Source organism: Astatotilapia calliptera, chromosome 12, assembly GCF_900246225.1.
Source record: "Astatotilapia calliptera chromosome 12, fAstCal1.2, whole genome shotgun sequence".
NCBI lineage: Eukaryota > Metazoa > Chordata > Actinopteri > Cichliformes > Cichlidae > Astatotilapia > Astatotilapia calliptera.
In genome coordinates this window covers 37,892,330-37,910,511 of record NC_039313.1, presented here as the reverse complement: position 1 = coordinate 37,910,511, position 18,182 = coordinate 37,892,330, and the positions used below count along the sequence as shown (strand labels likewise).

The 18,182-nt window shown below is 46.3% G+C and overlaps 1 protein-coding gene across 5 annotated transcripts in view; it reads right to left on the bottom strand.

Annotated features, from left to right (window-relative positions):
• Nucleotides 1–18,182, bottom strand: part of smg1 (SMG1 nonsense mediated mRNA decay associated PI3K related kinase) — a 60,669-nt gene that overhangs the window by 31,610 nt on the left and 10,877 nt on the right. For all 5 annotated transcript variants that reach the window (XM_026186266.1, XM_026186268.1, XM_026186267.1 and 2 more), the window contains 17 exons: nt 17,570–17,791; nt 17,033–17,134; nt 16,403–16,681; nt 14,793–14,923; nt 11,317–11,478; nt 11,041–11,159; nt 10,868–10,955; nt 10,649–10,750; nt 7,449–7,589; nt 6,972–7,198; nt 6,592–6,791; nt 5,665–5,826; nt 4,780–4,934; nt 4,533–4,666; nt 4,006–4,317; nt 3,600–3,741; nt 22–172 (listed from right to left, as the gene is read on the bottom strand). In XM_026186266.1, coding sequence (XP_026042051.1) covers nt 22–172; nt 3,600–3,741; nt 4,006–4,317; nt 4,533–4,666; nt 4,780–4,934; nt 5,665–5,826; nt 6,592–6,791; nt 6,972–7,198; nt 7,449–7,589; nt 10,649–10,750; nt 10,868–10,955; nt 11,041–11,159; nt 11,317–11,478; nt 14,793–14,923; nt 16,403–16,681; nt 17,033–17,134; nt 17,570–17,791 — 2,829 coding nt within the window. The remainder of the gene's footprint in view (nt 1–21; nt 173–3,599; nt 3,742–4,005; nt 4,318–4,532; nt 4,667–4,779; nt 4,935–5,664; nt 5,827–6,591; nt 6,792–6,971; nt 7,199–7,448; nt 7,590–10,648; nt 10,751–10,867; nt 10,956–11,040; nt 11,160–11,316; nt 11,479–14,792; nt 14,924–16,402; nt 16,682–17,032; nt 17,135–17,569; nt 17,792–18,182) is intronic.

Genomic DNA, 18,182 nt, shown 5'->3' with positions numbered 1-18,182 from the left:
GAAATGAGTTTATTTATGAACCTCTTGTCCAGTGAGAGCATTCTCCAGGGTGGCAGTAGAGTGGAGCTGCAGGGTGGGAAATGTGGGCAGGGTCTCAGAGAGGGTGAGGGTCGACAGGCGAAGGGGACCCAAGCAGATCCGTCCGGTCTGTTTCAAGCAACGCACCAACGTACTGCAACATCACATCACACGATTTGTTACCAGTCTGAAAATGGCACCGTGCTAAAAATAAGTAACACATTTTAAACATTAACATTTGGAAAGAAAACAGACAAGAGACCGTTTTCTGCAACGACTCCAGAATTAACCGACTTTTTCCTCCTTTTTGGCCCTGGAATGGAGGCTGTCGTTCAGTCTCACTTTACAGAATCAGGAAATGGACTGAACATACCAAGGATAGATGAGATTTACACTCTTAACCCCATTTCAGCCTAAAGAGTTCTTTCTTTTGACTGGTACCAGGAAATTTTGCCATATTACCCCTGTCCTAGCTAGCCTGCATTGGCTGCCCATAAAGTACCGTATTCAATTTAAAATATTACTCCTTACTTTCAAAACTATTAATAAATTAGCGCCAAGTTATCTTAGTGAACTTCTCAAACCACATACTCCTGCTAGAACACTCAGATCTGCCACTCAACTACTTCTGACCCAACCCAGATCTCGACTGAAGTCCCGGGGTGACCGTGCGTTTGCTCTGGCTGCCCCGGTACTGTGGAATACCCTTCCTCTCGACCTCCGCGCATCTGACTCCATTGCACTGTTCAAATCACGATTAAAAACCCACTTATTCAATCTTGCCTTTCCCTCTAGTTAATATTTCTTTTATGATTTTATATCATGCACTTCTATGCTCATTTAAATTCTTGTTTGCTCTGTACCTGTTGCTTTCCTATGTATTAGTGACAGTTATCTGTTTGCATATTTAGTACTTGCTTTGGTCCTATTTCTATTATCCTCCTCCTATACTCTATTTTACTTACGAGCACAGAGGACAGTCTGTTGCTGTCAGTCTCTCCCTCCTACCTTGGACGTGCTGCTAAACATGCTCTCTTTTATCTAGAGGTTTAAAACGTCTCAGTTTTCACTGTCATGCAAAAGAATTAACAGAAGTTGGCATCAGAGCAACGACAAAGTAGCAGCACGAAGAAGATCTCTGAAGGAACCACATCCAGTTTATTCCAGCAACACCTGCCTTCCCTATATACACATCAGTGTTTGCCAAGCCTGGTTGTTACTATATGACCTTATTCTTTCAGTCTGGAGTGTAAACCTACTGCTGCTGCTGACGAAAGAACCTAATTAATAACAACAATCATATACAACACACTAAAAATGTATATTAAGCAACAAAAGCAATGTTCAGTAAACCGTATGCGCTCAATGCTGGGAACAAGCGTGTTGGCCTAGATGAAAGAAGTGTGCACTATAGCGCAGAGTCGTTACACCTTGGAGGCAGGGCTGGACAGGGAGCACGAGTGAGACCACACAGTCTCCAGGAGAAGGGCTGGACTTTGGTTCCCTGCTGCTTCAGGTCAGGGAAAGGTCCCTGACCACCTGACTGCAAGTATGCAGCGAATGACAGTTTTCCTAGAACTGATTCCATTGTTCTACTGGGAAACTTGACGAAACTACAAGACCTAGATTGGCGTTGCATTGACGGATTTGCTATGACACTCAGGCAAAGAGAGGAGCTGAGCTGTTAACTGATCACGCCCTGCTGATGAGTTAGATCAGCTGCTGTGAGAGGAAACTGGACAGGCCCGGTGCGCCTAAATGGGACCCTCCAGAACAGAGACAACAGATCTGTGACAGAGGGTCGGTGCCCTGTCTGACAGACGGCCCAGTCCACAGCATCTTCCTTCCCAACCTTGGGTGTGGAAGAAGTTCAGTTCAAGACTTTTGGTCGGACTCTAAGCAATTCTGGCAAATTGTCAGGTGACTAAAAGCAATGCTCTACTCACACAGTGTAAAGATAGTGTGGATGGGGTGATGCTGCCTTTAACTCATTCACTGCCAGCCATTGGCAGTGAATGAGTTAAACCCATTGACTCATTCACTGCCATTGACGGCTATAGACGTCAATGGCAGTGAATGAGTTAACTGGAGGCAGTGAATGAGTTAACTGGAGGCAGTGGAGGGAATAGTTGGAGCAGAGTCTGTGGATGAGGGCGGCTACTTGCTGATCATTAGGGGCGAGGTCATTGAGGCAGTCAAACTACTAGCTTGTAGGTAGTTGGGCTGTTGGGGGTGGATGAGTTCTTCATGGTCCTGGATGCTGTAGGGCTGCCTTGGTTGACACGCCTCTGCAACGCCGTGGAGATTCGGTTGTCTGCCATAGGATCGACTTGTTCCCAGTGGGTGCTACGGCTGCCCTCTGTCACGGATTCAGTTAATGATGAACGTTATTAAAGGGATCCAGCAGATCAGAGAACAAAGTCTCTCTTCATACAGATGACAAGTTGTTTATATCAGACCCTCGTTTGTTGTTGTTACTTTAAAGATTTGGAGAAATATCTGGTTATGAAGTTAATATTCAAAAAGGTGAGTTAAGGCCCCGCCCTTCTGCATGCGAGGGACAAATTGGATCCAACTCTTTCAAGATTAGCCACAGAAAATCCAAGTGTTTAGGTCTATGAGTACCACGTGATGTTAAGGATCTTTACAAGTCCAATGATCCACCTCTGCTATCATCAGTGGTTCTTCTAAAGAACGAGCCTCTTACTTTAGGAGGAACAAACAACTCTATCAACATGTGTTCGCATCCTAGATTTCTTTAAGTGTCCCCATTTTTTAACAAAACCTTTCTTGTCCAGTCGTAACAGCCAGAAATCAACATTCATATGGAATAAAAAGCTGCCAAAGATACGTAAAAACGCACGTCACTTCCAAAATTCATATTATATATATTATTGGGTAGTAAATGTTAGAGTATTAATATTATTGTACTGGTGAAGAGGGATACCATCAGCCCCAGTTGGTAGTCACTGGAAGGAGCTTGAGTTGTGCGCACCTCCCCTGTAGCCTCACGAGGTTCCAAACATCCAGTCTCAGACCGTATACTCAACCCAGGTGTAATTCATACAGTTAAAACTTGGAATCAGTTTAGAAGAGCCTTTAATCTTACTGGGTTGTGGTTATCTGCACCAATAACAAAAAGAAAATGTTCTAACGTTTGATGTCTGGCTGCAATCTGGGAGTCGATCACTGCACTTCTTGTATATAGAAAACAATGTATGCCTGCACACAGTGCACTGATAACATCCCAGAAACAGTGTCACACTTGTGTCCCTTTATAATAATATTTGGGTTTGTATTTATATCTCAATAATCATCTCTTTACATCTCTGTTTCTACGCTTTGTCTTACATGGCTGCTCAGTTTTCTGTTGTGTGTATGCTGCTACAGCCGTCAGAAAAGGCTTGAATCGCCCCGACTTTATCACAAAAACACTTTCTGAGCAAACTGAACAATAGAAAGCTAAAATGTGGCAGTTCTCCTATTAAGAAGGGTTTCATTACCCTAATGGGGTTTTTCCCCCTTGAAATCAGAGCTGGTACGGCATTTGACAATGATTGACCCATAAAAAATGAACTCACTCTGAGTTTGGTGCTGCTCTCTGATCCTGCTGCTCGCTGACTTTGGTCATTGCACTTACAGCGCTGCGAAGGAGCTGCACCTCGATAGCTCTCTGCAGCTCAGTTGGATCTGGACTCATTGAGGGCAGGAGCCTTTTCAGATCTAAATTTGAGCACAAAGAGTGTTAGAAATACTAGCAGCCACCAGTAGATGGGTCCCATGGTATAAATCTGACTTTCAGAAAAGCTGACCTTGAGGTCAAGGTCACTGAGATTCAAAATGTTCCAAGCCTTTTAGCAGATACCTGTGGTCTTACTTTGAAAATCCTACATTACATTCTGGGGAAAAATACCAGTTTTACTGCAAATGCACAACTCAGTCACAATCCAGACGTCTGTTAAGACTCGGGGCAGTAAGGACACTTACCCAGTTTGTCCTTACTGCCAGAAAGAGCGGTGTAATCCTCTCCAGGCAGCAGCTCCAGTTGAACCCCACATTCTGCTAGATCGCCCTCCTCAAAGTGACTCAAAGCATGGATGTAATTGAAATCTGTCTTCAGGTTGATGCTGACTGGATTGGTCGAGTTCTGTTTGAGGGTGCTGACAGTGGCCTGCCACTCCTTAACAGAAGCCCAGTCACAAAGTGCCACATAACACTGACAGGCTTTGTTGGCCAGAAAGTTCAGCACCTCTGGAGAGCACTCACTCGACTTCAGTAACACCGTCTTCCTGCTGTCACCTGTTGAAAATGACACCAAGCATCATAGCATCAGTGAAACTTAAAGGAAAGATGAAAAAACAAAGAAAGCATCAGAAAACACACGTTTCTAAGAGTCGGGTGATGCACAGCCTACCTGCAGTGGCTGTGTGCCTCACAGCTGTGCTACAGGAACAGTTAGAAAGCTAGCTGAACAAATAAACATGCTGCGATCTAAGGGGATGTTTGCTAGTTACCATTGCTACAGTGTTTTGGACTGCTTGTGTTGCTGGACAGTTTGAGCATGAAGGAGTCAGAGCCTTTGATGCTGCAGTCCATCCCTGTAACTGCAGACAGTTGGTCTTGATACTCCTGGGCTGCTTTCTCAAACCTGCACATACAAACATATGCACAGTTGATTACAGCAATGAAACTACATGAATCTATTACAAATGAGTATCTCAGTGAACCATGAGGATAATCGGTTAGTGTGCCAGTCCTTACCGTCCCTCAGCCTGCAGCGCAACCGATGACAACCAGCCCATACTCTTGCCTGAAGTTGAGGCACTCCAACTTGCCAAGCCCTGGATGGCCTCGGGACAATGCAACTCCAACAGAGCCTCCACAAGCAACACCACGGGCACCTCCAGCTCTGGACCCTTTAAAGTCCACAGATCCACAGTTCACCCAGACAGATGACACTATTTATTACCACAGTATTTGTAGGATGGTCAAATGATACACCGCCTAATCTAACACTCAGCATTTGCACAGACAAACAGAACTACTACAGCACTTATTCACAGCACTTCACTCGTTCCACATTTGGTCATGTTACAGCCTCTCGGCACTCATTTTTGGGCAGTTTCTCCCGTTGTTCTATGCAGAACCTCGGTGCACAGCCATTTTCACATCTGTTCAGTTCAGATCAAGTTTGAACTCTGGCTGGGACACTCTCTTGTTATCTTGGTTTGTGTGCCTAGGATTGTTGTCCTGTTGGAAGATGGGATGGTATTGACCAGGTAATAAGCGGTACCTGGTTTCCTCCAGACATGACCGAAGGGTCAGGTCAAAGAGTTCCTTTTGGTCAACTCTAGTGGAGCTGGCAGTTTAAGGTAGAACGCTATGTTAGATTTCTCAGATGTTAAATATGTCATCAGCAAACAGGAAGATGGTCAGTGAACTGAGGAGAAGGGTTGTGCAGCATGGTGACCTCAGCTAGTTAAATCCAGTGGCTAGCATCCTAAGCCTCTGACAGCACTGCAGCTGTGTACTACATTCAGTGCTGATTACTGTAACATGACAAACAAGTGAAGTAATATGAATATTTTCACTGTATATACATCTCTACTACATCTAACACATAGAGGATATTCTACTAACACAGACCTGAGTGCCACTGTTTTTAATCTCTGCAAGCAGATCGAACCCATGGCGAATAGTTACTGCTGGCTGTCCAGACAGAAGACCAACTCTCATCAGTGCCAAGCGGATCCTCGTCAGCCAGTCCTGGCACGTCTGACGGTTCGTGTAGAAGAAAGTCCGAATTCCCTGAGGAGTGGCGAAGAAGGCATGCGTGATCATTTATACAAGCGACTGATTATTAATCAATCGAATAGAATAGAATTCAACTTTATTGTCATTGCACATGCACAGGTACAGGGCAACGAAATGCAGTCTGCATCCATCCAGAAGTGCTTTAGTGATAAAGATATATTACAATATATATTAGCAATAATATAGATATGCAAGTATATTACAGAAATGGGTCTATTATGGTATGTTATAATGTACACGGTATGAAGTATGTTGTGAATAAGATAAGATAAGATAGAACTTTATTAATCCCTCGGGTGGGTTCCTCTGGGAAATTCGATTTCCAAAAAAAGCACAGCAACGACAGAAGTTACAGTTACAATATGCTATAACTATAAGTATGTACAGGCTATGAACAGGATGAACAATGAATCGTCAATCGATCCAGGACACTAAATCCCAGACAGAAAATAGTTGTTTCAATTTTATTATGTGACATTATAGAGGAGGCTATATGTAAGGTTTAGCAGATTCAATCTTTGACTTAGCCAATCTGTCAGCAATGACAATCACTCCCTGGAGACAAAAGATTAAAAACACCCTTCATACATTTTGTTTGCACTTATAAATTACTGATAAACTGTGACTCAGTATCTTTTTCCTTTATCACAAAACTCAAGGACACCTGTAGTAATGATAAAACTCTGAGGCTCTATCATCTCCTTTAGTGTCAAAATATTAAACTATTTCATTTTCAAGCCGTGGAGTTTGTCTGCGTACCTTTGGTGGAGCTGTCAGAGCATTAGCACAGCCCTCGTAGGCATTGTACATGAGCTTCTCCAGGTTCTCCAGGTACTGAAGCAGCAAAGTGAGGCGGAGCTGATTTAAGTGGTGACCATCACTGTCACTTCCACTGCCTGCCCAAGCTCCAACATCCTGCTCGGGGTTCAGACTCTGTGCAGCCAAGCTCCGGATCATACCTGCAACAAAGCAGAGAAAATGGTTTGTGTCTGAGAACTTTAGATGAACTGTCCCAGTTTTATTTCTTTACCAGACAGCATCTGTATGTATCTGAGAAACCTCTTCTGGAGGTTACAAAAAAGATCTTGAAAGTAAATGACAATTACTGTGAATGCAGTCACATGAACTCTTCACTTTACCTTCAATGGTCTGGAAGGTGTCCTGAGCTCGACCCAAAGGTGTTCGGAGTTTGGATAACACGGTGAACTGTGCAGCCTCCCACACTGCCCACTGCCATAGCAACACCTCTGTTTTCAGCAGTGCCCGTGTCACCACGTCTGGCTTGCTACCATCTGTACTTCCACGGCCATCCTGTTTCTCAAGGCGTTGGCAGCTGTAGTACAGGCGCTCCAGCCAGGAGTCCTTGCTGTAGATACAGGACATGACCACCTTTATTCATCACAAGTCCTATCCTCCATAAAACCAAGCGTGCATCACAGATCTCCCTTACATTACGCAGACCTGACGTGAATCTCTCACTATAGTTGACTCAAAATCGTCATGATACACACATCTGTGTAAACCCACAGCACGACTACCAAAGATCAAAAATGACCATGAGACTGTAAAACAAAAGACATTCTCAGAGTTCTGTGCAGCTGTCACTGTGCCATTACCCTCCACGGTGCAGGACGCCATATAGGATGAAGCTAATAAGGTCACTGAAGTCCTGGGGGTGGAAAGTGCTGCTCGGAGCATGGCTCATGTGGTGGCGAATGGCCAGAGAGATCTTCCTCATTTCAGGATGGCTGTGGTTACTGTGAACAAGCAATATACACGCATATGTTGAGAACATGCATCCGATCTCCTGATGGGTCACAACTGCGGTTCAAATCTAACACCAACTGTCCCCTAACTATGACAGTGCTGATGAAAGCAATGCCGTTTGTGAGTGTGCAGCTCTGAGAGTCATAGATGAATAGTACAGATTGGTTAAAACACGGAGCTCCCTTTCATACGTTTAATCAAAACTATTTAATTTATTTGAAAAATGGCAGTCAGGCAGGATGCAACAACCTGCACTCACATTAGCTGTGAGACAGCGTTAGCTGAGCAGCTGGTTAATGAATTGGGACCTGCCGGGTTGTAGTTAGACTCAACTCAAGTAATAACTCTGTATAAGTAGTAGTCTGTAGTTATTAACCAGGACCACTTATTGTTCAGACTCGGTACAACCTTAGCTAATCATTAGCCAGACCCACACTCTACTACAGGGGTGGCCAACCAGTCACAATATACACACATTCTGCTCAGCCAGATTTATTGTAAATGTCACACACCAATATGATAATGACTCCTACAGTACTAAAACCACAGGCCAGTCATTTTCAACAATTGTGCGCACTGTCTCACACACACAAACTCTCAGTTCAACCAAGTCCACAAACAAAAATATAATAATCTACAATAGCATTTACTTTTACAATGCATGTTGTTTAATGGGACTTCTGGCATTCCTTGCCTTGTATGTTGACCCAAACATTGACAGTATCTTAAGCGCAGCCCGTTTGACATTGGGGTATTTTTCCATTGGCATACTTTTCCAGAACTCAATGGTCCCTTCCCTTAAAGCAGGTTTCAATTGGTCCTCTTCACAAAGATCGATCATCTCCAACTCAGCTGCAGCTTTATCTGTGACTAGCGAGACTTTCAAACAGCCAGTCTCTGCATTCAATGGGTCGACGAGGAACGTAATCTGTGGCCTTTTCAATTGTAGATCATGGAACCGGGTCACAAAGCTTTCGTGCAAGTTTTCAATCAGCGTTGCATATCTGGCTCTTTGCTTACTCAGGGCAGCACTGGTGACTTGCCCGCTTGGCTTTTAGCAGAGTGGGAAAATGCGCTAAATCTCCCTTTTGAATATGTGTCTTGAACAGCTTCAGTTTGTTGACAAACGCAAACACACTTTGCACCAGGTCAGGCAGCATTTTTAACTTACCCTGCAGGGTCAGGTTCAGTCTGTCCAAGTGACACAGCATGTCGACCAAAAAGGCCAGATCCATAATCCACTTGAGGTCCGAGAGCTCGGGATAGTCCTTGTCCTTCTTTTCCATAAACAGTTTCACGGCATCCAAAAGCTCAAAGAAGCGAGAGAGTACCCGGCCTTTTGACAGCCACCTCACAGTGCAGCGGCAGGTCACCTGGAAGCCCTTGGTCCAGCTCAGCGATGAGATTCTTGAATTGCCTGTGGTTAAGCGCATGTGTGCGGATATAGTTGACGATTTCCATCACAGGCTTCATGACGTTATCTAAATTCAATGATTTAGACACGAGTTGCTCCATGTGGATGATGCAGTGGATGATCCAAAAGTCAGGAATAGTTCGGTCAGCTTTGCACAGCCCCACAAGCCCGTTCACAGATCCCATCATGGCTGGTGCTCCATCCGTGGCTATTGCAGTTCATTTCGTTATGGGCAGATTTGCTTTTTCTAATGCAGCCATCATGGTTTCTTTCACATCTATGCCACGGGTTCTGTCTTTTAATGGCACAATATCCAGGAGTTCTTTGATCACACAATCGTTTGACACAGACCGTGCAAATATTGCCCACTGAGGCTTGTCTTGTATATCACAACTCTCATCCAATGCGACACTAAAATACTCACATGCTTGAAGGTCAGAGTGCAACTGTGTTTCAATAGCCGTGTTAATGTCCGATATTCTGTGTTCAACAGTGTGGCGGGACAGTTGGACGTCTGATACCACGCGTTTTATTTTGTCGTTTTCAGGAGACAAGATTTCAACAACGTCACTGAGGCATTTTTTAACGAACTCCCCTTCATCGTATGGCTTTTTAGCCCGTGCAATGTTCCAAGCCAGCTGATAGGATGCGAGCGTTATGGTCTCTGACCGCTTCGTAAATTTTTGGAAAAACTGTATGTGCTGACTTTTCAAAGTGGCCGACTCGTGCTTGCGAAGTGCAGTCCCTTTTGGGTCGATGGTTCTGGTCGATGTTAGCATGGAGTGAGCTGAAGTGGCGCTGAAGATTTGAAGCTTTGAAATGCGCTAATGACGTCTGACATATAAGGCAGAATGGCTTGCCATTGCGTTCAACAAAAAAATATAAACTCTCCCACTCTGTTAAAAACGTCCTGTGTTCATCTTCATATTTTCTTTTTGCTGTGTATTTTTTTCCTTGCCATTTTAAGGGCAAACTTGCTCCTACTGGGAAACTTTGCGGTATTTTCATCTCACACACATGGCCATTTGATGAAAATACCGTATTGAACTCAAGCGAAGCGAACGTGCACATTTTAAAACAAGAACACAAAAAAAAAAAAACCCAAAACACAAACTTTGATATGAACGTAAGAGCCGCATGAAACCAGGCAAAGAGCCGCATGCGGCTCGAGAGCCGCGGGTTGGCCACCCCTGCTCTACTAGATACAGGAAAACGAGCCAAAGTAACAGCAGGTTTATTGACTGCCTTTCATTAAAGTGGAGCTCAGAGAGTTTAGGCTCTGTATAGCCAGGAGCCAACAGCTGCTGTAGCACCAAATGCTTCATAGCTGGCCCAAGTCTGAACTTGGTGTTTTGTAGTGGTCACAGAGACGGATATATTCTGCTGTATGGCGAATACCACAGCTTTCATCCCAAAGGCAAATTATCCAAAACATTTCATCCTACTGAGCATGAACCGACGTCAAGAACAAGACTGTGGAGCTTGTTAGTCTATCAGATGCTGGGTGATGCCTCTATATCACACCAGAGCAATCAGGAAGACATCCACTGCTAATAACAGCACATCAACCATGTATATGTCAAATCACGTGAATGAATCAAGTGTGCAGTGGTACAGCTGTGCAGCAAGTCTTACCTCAGAGCCACATCAAGAGGGATTGTCCTGAGAAGTTTACCATAAGCTTGCCTCACCCTCATGGCCGAGTGGACCAACTGCACTCTGCACACATCTGTACACCTAAGACACCCCCAACCCACAACACACAGACACACACACAGAGGCTTTAATACAAGAGAACAAACATTAGGCATCATATGCTTCCATATACGTGCAGGTCAGAAGCAAGCCGTTCACCTCTGCAGCAGCTCAGTAGACAGTGATGAAGAAAGGACCTGTAAAGTGTGGCAGGTCTGGAGGCAGATACCCTGATCTTCATTCAGAGCTGTCCACAGAAAACGAGGACAGCATTAAACATCCTGCTCAGTGGTGAAGCCTGTGTAAAGCACAATTCTGGAGTTTACTCTCACCGTTAGCCAGAATCCCTCTGCAGAACTTGTTGAAAGAGGGCAGGGAAAAGAGGGGGCTGTAGGTGTCCGACTTCTTCATCAGCAGAGAGATCTCCTGAGCCCAGGTGAGAAGCAGTTTCCTAACATACCAACATAAGACTGTTATAATAGCTGTATCCAATATGTTCAATCTGGTTTACAGTCATCGTTAGACAGCTAATGAGTCATTTAGCTAAACAGTGAACATTTAGTGATAAAACACTGAGCTGTGTTTGGTTAAAAATGGGGAGAGAGAACCTGGCCTCGGGGTAAAGATGCTCCCGGGACAGCAGACCTCCAAGAAGACTAAGCAGTGTGCTGAAATGCTTCTTAGTTGCCGTGGTTACAGTACTGATGACAGCACCATCAAACAGAGAGGGAGAAGACGACGATAAGCTGGATGAGATGAAGTGATCGTGCCTGCAAACAGAGACAGAGGAGGTCATCTGATTAGAGAAGCAGCCATAAAACAGGAACATCGAGAGACACTAAGCGTTCCTTCAGTTTGGTCTGGGAGCCAAACCTTCACACAGCTCACAGTTCACTCAAATAATCTTCAGTGACAGAGACAAACTTGACTTTCTTCATTCAGCTAGTTTTACAACACCACCCATATAATATTAATCAGGTTTGGGTTTCCACTGTTACTGTTAGAATGTCCCATGACAACCACTTGGACATCTGCTGCGTGTCCTCCAATGTGGTAACATTTCAACGCTTTAACTTGAAGAGTGGCCGTATAACGACACAGGCCCACCACAGCTGAAGCCTAAACTGCCACAGTAGACGTCCACACCAAACCTGGGTCACAGCCAAGAAACCAGTTGGTCTGAACAGGTAGGACGCTGCACCTGAGGGCCATTCATCCATCCATTTTATTCCGCTTATGCAGGGGCCGGGTCGCGGGGGCAGCAGCCTGAGCAAAGAGGCCCAGACCTCCCTCTCCCCAGCCACCTCCTCCAGCTTATCCGGGGGAACACCAAGGCGTTCCCAGGCCAGCCGAGAGATATAATCTCTCCAGCGTGTCCTGGGTCTGCCCCGGGGCCTCCTCCCGGTGGGACATGCCTGGAACACCTCACCCAGGAGGCGCCCAGGGGGCATCCTTGTCAGATGCCCGAACCACCTCAGCTGGCTCCTTTCGATGTGGAGCAGCAGCGGCTCTACTCTGAGCCCCTCCCGAACTTCTCACCCTATCTCTAAGGGAGAGGCCAGCCACCTTTCGGAGGAATCTAATTTCTGCCGCTTGTATCCGCGATCTCGTTCTTTCGGTCACTACCCACAGCTCGTGGCCATAGGTGAGGGTAGGGACGTAGATCGACCGGTAAACTGAGAGCTTCGCTTTTACACTCAGCTCCCTCTTCACCACGACGGACCGGTGCAGCAGCCGCATTACTGCAGCCGCAGCACCAATACGTCTGTCGATCTCTGGCTCCCTCCTCCCATCACTCGTGTACAAGACCCTGAGATACTTGAACTCCTCCACTTGGGGCAGGAACTCATCCCTGACCTGGAGTGGGCACTCCACCCTTTTCCGGCTGAGGACCACGGCCTCAGATTTGGAGGTCTTGATTCTCATTCCCACCGCTTCACACTCGGCTGCAAACCGTTCCAGTGCGAGCTGGAGGCCCTCACCTGATGAAGCCAATGGAACCACATCATCTGCAAAAAGCAGAGATGAGATTCTGAGACCACCGAAGTGAAAGCCCTCCGCCACTTGGCTACACCTAGAAATTCTGTCCATGTCATGTCAACCAAGACAGCCTTACAACATCCAGAGCCTTCAGGAACTCGGGGCGGACCTCATCCACCCCAGGGGCTCTGCCACCAAGGAGTTGTTTAATTGCTTCAGTGACCTCGCCCCCAGAGATTGGCGGGTCATCCCCCTCATCCCCAGACTCTGCTTTTCCCACGGAAGATGTGCCAGTAGGATTGAGGAGATCCTCCTTCCACCGCCTGACGATTTCCTCAGTCGAAGTCAGCAGCACTCCACCCGCACTATACACAGTGCAGGTGGAACACTGCTTTCCCCTCCTGAGTCGCCTGAATCTCTTCGAGGCGGTCCGAAAGTCTTTTTCCATCGCTTCTCCGAACTCCTCCCACACAGCAAAAAACAAACAAACTGAGGGCCAGGCCACTTCATTGAGTTCATGTCTGGATAGTATTTACGTCCATGATGAAACTACACAGCAGCACTGGAAGAATCCAGAGATGCACAAGGAGACACTTGTACTAAGAAGGTGAGCAGAGTTCAAATCCAGCGAGGTTTCTAATTAGTTTGAAGAAGCAAAATAAAAGCAGAGTCAGAGGCGTTTGCAGATTTTTTCCTTTGGTTTCTTTTTCTGTGCGCCCTCTCAGTAGGATACATACACTGGTAATAACGAAGCTTGGATTTTCTCAAATGGCATTCTTCTGTAGCAACAATTTTTTAGAACAGCCACATCGTTCAGACGATGCAGAGAGCTACGAAACGAAATGATCGTCCCTTTTCAGACAGACAAGTCAGTGGTTTCTGGGGGCATTTTACTCCTCCTCCAGAAGACTTAACACTAGAACAACCAAGGGGATATTCTAATGAACAGGTATATCTGTAACTGCTCGGGTGCCTCTGCACCATCCCTCTGCCCAGGGAGAGTGCGGCACAGCAGGACGCACGACGGATGTAATCCGTGACAATTCTGACCGCGTTGAGGAGGGAAACAAAGAGCTGTCATCGTGGTCGTCAGCGGAGCAGCACACTGGGCCGACGCGGGCTCTCCTGCTCATCATCCGAAAAACCATGAATGTCCAAGCCGATGCCCAACACAGCATCATCTGTGACCGTTAGCGTTCCTGCCTGGTTCCAGCTCATCTTCAGCTAACCCATCAACATATTCCATGTGGTCAGCCCAGCTAAATGCAGGGGCATCAACCAGACACTCCTTGTGTTCGGACTAGGACAAAGCTGGGGCCCCCGTCTTTCCAGGGTCGAGTACCGGAGCTGCAGACAAAACGCACAGGCTTCGGGCTCCGTCAGTGTTGTCCTAGTGTGGATAATCCCCAGGCAGATGGGCAGACATCGTAGCATTTGCTGTCGTGCAAAGAGAAACTGAACCTCTGAGGACAGGGTGGACAGTGCAGGCAGCACTAACTGCACGGTGGAGGCTAACACCAACACGGACAGTTAAGCCAACCTAACTAGGAGCAGCCCGACTCAGTGAGGTGTAAGAACTGAGGGTGACTGTGATGACGGGGGTATATGTGCAGGTGGGTCTTAAAGGCATGAACAAAGCTTCCTTCAGCCAGGACACGTGGGGGCGTGATATCTCACACTCGTGTGTTGTACTGAGTGAATCGACTGAAAGGGAGCTTCAGGATTCTTCAGGATAACGGCTCTAATTCAGCATTACTATGACGGTGAGCAGCAATCAGCAAAACAACTGCTTCTACTCATAATAACAGCAGTTACAGTTGGTGGTGGAAGATCTAGAAGGGAAGGATTTTGGTAAAAGGACTTGTAACGGTGGCATCTGTTACAGCACCTAGCCTGAGGAAAAGATGGCCTGTTCTTTCACAAGTGTGCACAAAGGCACACCGCATGTCTGCTTGGTTTATACACCTGTTGCAAGTGGACTGAAAACACCTGAATAAAAAGATTAAGAGGGGTGGCCCGTCCCTTTTGTAGTGCATGTCTGCATAACTGAGAATGCTGCAGTGGACAGCAGTGATTCTGTTCACAGTACATGTGGGTGTATTACCTGGTGCAGTGAGAGTACAGGGAGTAGAGTACGGTGTACTGGATAGCAGGGTAGTAGACAGCCAACTCAGAGTGGACCAGCATCAGATTGTGACTTAGAAGAGCAAAGACTGTCGGCGACAAGGCCCACATCTAGATAGAACACACAGAAAACCACTAATGAACCAAAAGAAGATGCGGACACAGACCATGGACTGAATCTTGTGGCGGTGCAAACATTGTCACATCGAAGTGCTGGGTCATACATTTGAAGAGGTGAAATCTTAAAAACGTGAAACAATTGCACGAGCGCTGCTGATTGGCTGAGGAAGAATAAAGTAGTCGTGGTAAACCAAGCCCCTATGGGGTTGTTGGTGCTTCGATTCTGAAGTACAGTGTGTGTGTGGGGAGTGTGATTGTGTACTGTGTGCATTCCTGTGTGTCTCCATGTTGTGTGAGTGTGAGAGTATTTGTATGTATGTGTGCCTGAGGGTGGGAATGCATGCAGGCCAGGTGCTACACTCCACCTATCTTACAACATCTCAGGCTCCTCGTCCCTGCTGTGGTCCTCCTGGGGCTCTCGTGCTCTGGGGGGCCTCTGGGGCCCGGGTGTCCTCCATGCCTGCTTCGTGTCCTGGGGGCAGGGCTGTTATTTATGCATATATTGGTTGTTGCTGTGGTTTCACTGTTTCTTTCCGTCAGCAGGTATTGACGCAGATTCTCACCGTTGTTTCCTCCTCCCCATCTTTCTCTCTCCCCTTCTGTTTAACTTTTTGCCCACTTTCTCTTCTTTCTTCTTTTCCATCCGCGGTCTAGTCCGTTAGGATTTTGATAACTCAAAATAAAAACACTAATAAACTAAATAAATAAAATATGACTATCAAGTGGTCCATTATTGGATTTGCTATAATGGTCCACTGGGGAAAGTAAATCTTTTGGGCATTTTTTGGCCTTAAGAGAACAACTCTGACAGACAGGCAAAAATACATTGTTGGCCTCCTATCTGCAGTACTGTGACATCATCCATCCATCCGCTTCTCCTTTTCAGGGTGCGGGGGGCGCTGGAGCCTATCCCAGCTGTCACAGGGCGAGAGGCGGGGTACCCCCTGACAGGTCGCCAGGCTGTCGCAGGGCCAACACACAGGGACAGACAACCACTCACACTCACATTCACACCTTTGGGCAATTTGGATTAATCAATTAACCTATCCCCACAAGCTGCATGTCTTTAGATGGTGGGAGGAAGCCGGAGTACCCGGAGAGAACCCACGCAAACACGGGGAGAACATGCAAACTCCACACAGAAAACTCGATGGTGGAATTGAACTCAGGACCTTCTTGCTGTGCGGCAACAGTGCTGACCACCGTGCTGCCCTACTGTGACACACTGTGTTAACTTTGTGAGTGTGACAGAATGAAACTGTGAGGAATATCAGCATGGCTGTCGTGCAGACACTGAGTGATGAACCCAGCAATGACGCATGTCCCAAAATGCGTTACAGGAACATATCTTTAGATGTATTAATGAGTGTAAAGTTAATATGAACCTTTTACCCCACCAGTCACACCAAAGGAAGTACTGCGACATTATTACAGTGCTACTGTGATGTTTAACAATAGACAACGGCTCACCCCAATCAGAGAATTCTTGGTGTTGCCAATGGTGGTAAAGGTGCTGAGGTTGAAGATGATGGTGAACTGGGCTTTTTCTGGCGGTAGGGTGAGGGGAGCAAAAGCAGGGTGCTGGATATTAGGGCAGAGGGTCCCTGGTTCCAGGGGACCCAAAGTCTCCATCAAGCTGTTGAGACCACACGCCATCTCGCCCAACACCATTTTATAAGCTGCCTCCAGTGTTGGGATGTTTTTCAGGCTCAGCAGCGCCTGGTACACACCGTGGACAGCTGACATGACCTGTGCAGGGAGCACATGGACAGGGATTACACTCATCAACACAGAAAATCTTCAAATTATTTTCACTCACCCAACCTACGAATGAGCCAAGAACACACTGAGTCTATATAACTGACCTTCATGCATGTTCCTGCTCTGATATATATGCAACATGTTTTTCTTGGTAGAATCTTAGCTTGTTTCTAAGGTGAAGGCCTTTTGCATTAGCGAGCCACTTGGGTTCAGTACGTTGCCCGAGGATATTTGGTATGCAGACTGGAGCGGCCTTGGATTGAGCCGCCGGTGTATTAGATGTGTAAAATATATGCCAAGCCCATTAAGGTGGTACAGGAACACTGAGTGAAGCCAAACCTCTTTCTCTTGATGAAAGCGAAGCTTCAGCAGCTGGGAGTCTGGTGCCAACAGCTTCTCTACAAAGGACACGGGCAGCTTGGTGTTGACCTGGTCTACAATCTGAAAGGCAACATTAAAAAATTCCTCACACAACGTCAAAGTCAGGCTTGCTAATTGTTTAGACCGTCACAGAATTTTCCACAAGTTGTAGCAGTCCCAGATTTAACTTTAATCAAAGGTTTATCAGAATTGGACAATTTACAGCACTCGACAGCCAGACTGGTAACTGCCACAGAGGGGAGGGGGCACGGTAGGGACTAAGAATGTGTGGGGGTGGAGACAGGGGGCTGTTACAGGAAATCACAATGTTTAGTGCAGAAAAGGACAAAAACTGGTATCTGCAACACAGACTGTAAGAAAGCTGCCATCAGCTCAATTATAATCATAACAGGTCAAACTACAGCATCAGTGTAGACTTTGTCAGTCAGGCTGTGAGCATACAAATGAACACATCTTATTCTATGAGTACATATAAAACCCGTTAGGTGACTGTACCAGAGTGAGGAGATTGAGCACTGCCAGGTTGTAGTCTGGGCCACAGGCCTGGCAGCAGTCTAGCTGGTCTAGACCGTAGGCAAGGACAGCATCCATCAGCTGCCCACAGGGCTCTACACTGGCCAGCAGCACACCCACACACTCATTCCCTGCAGTGAGAACGGCCTCAGAGAACTGCACCTGCTTTGCCACAGTCACACAGGCCAGAACCCGGTTAAGAACCTTTGGAAAGATCAGGAAACAGAGAACAGTGACTAAAGTGATGAAGCCCAGACTGCGAACTTCACAGATTGTAATAATAAAACGTATTAGAGACCACAGAAACGTTTTGTAACCGATTTGAAGTGTAAAGAAATATTTGGCTTATCCTGTATACGCTGACTGCCTTGCTACAAATCTGCATCTTTCTTTTAACGATCAAATTCACACGTGAGAAAAGTTCAATGTGCAGAAAAAAAAGAATGAGCCTAAATGTCCACGAGGCTCAGTTACTCCGAGTTATGTAAAAAGAAGGTGCACTAAATTCTGATGTTCTGCTTGTTGTGGCTAAAATCAATATCTGTGTCCAACCTGTCATTATCCAACTACCACAGCACGTTGTGTGCACACTTCA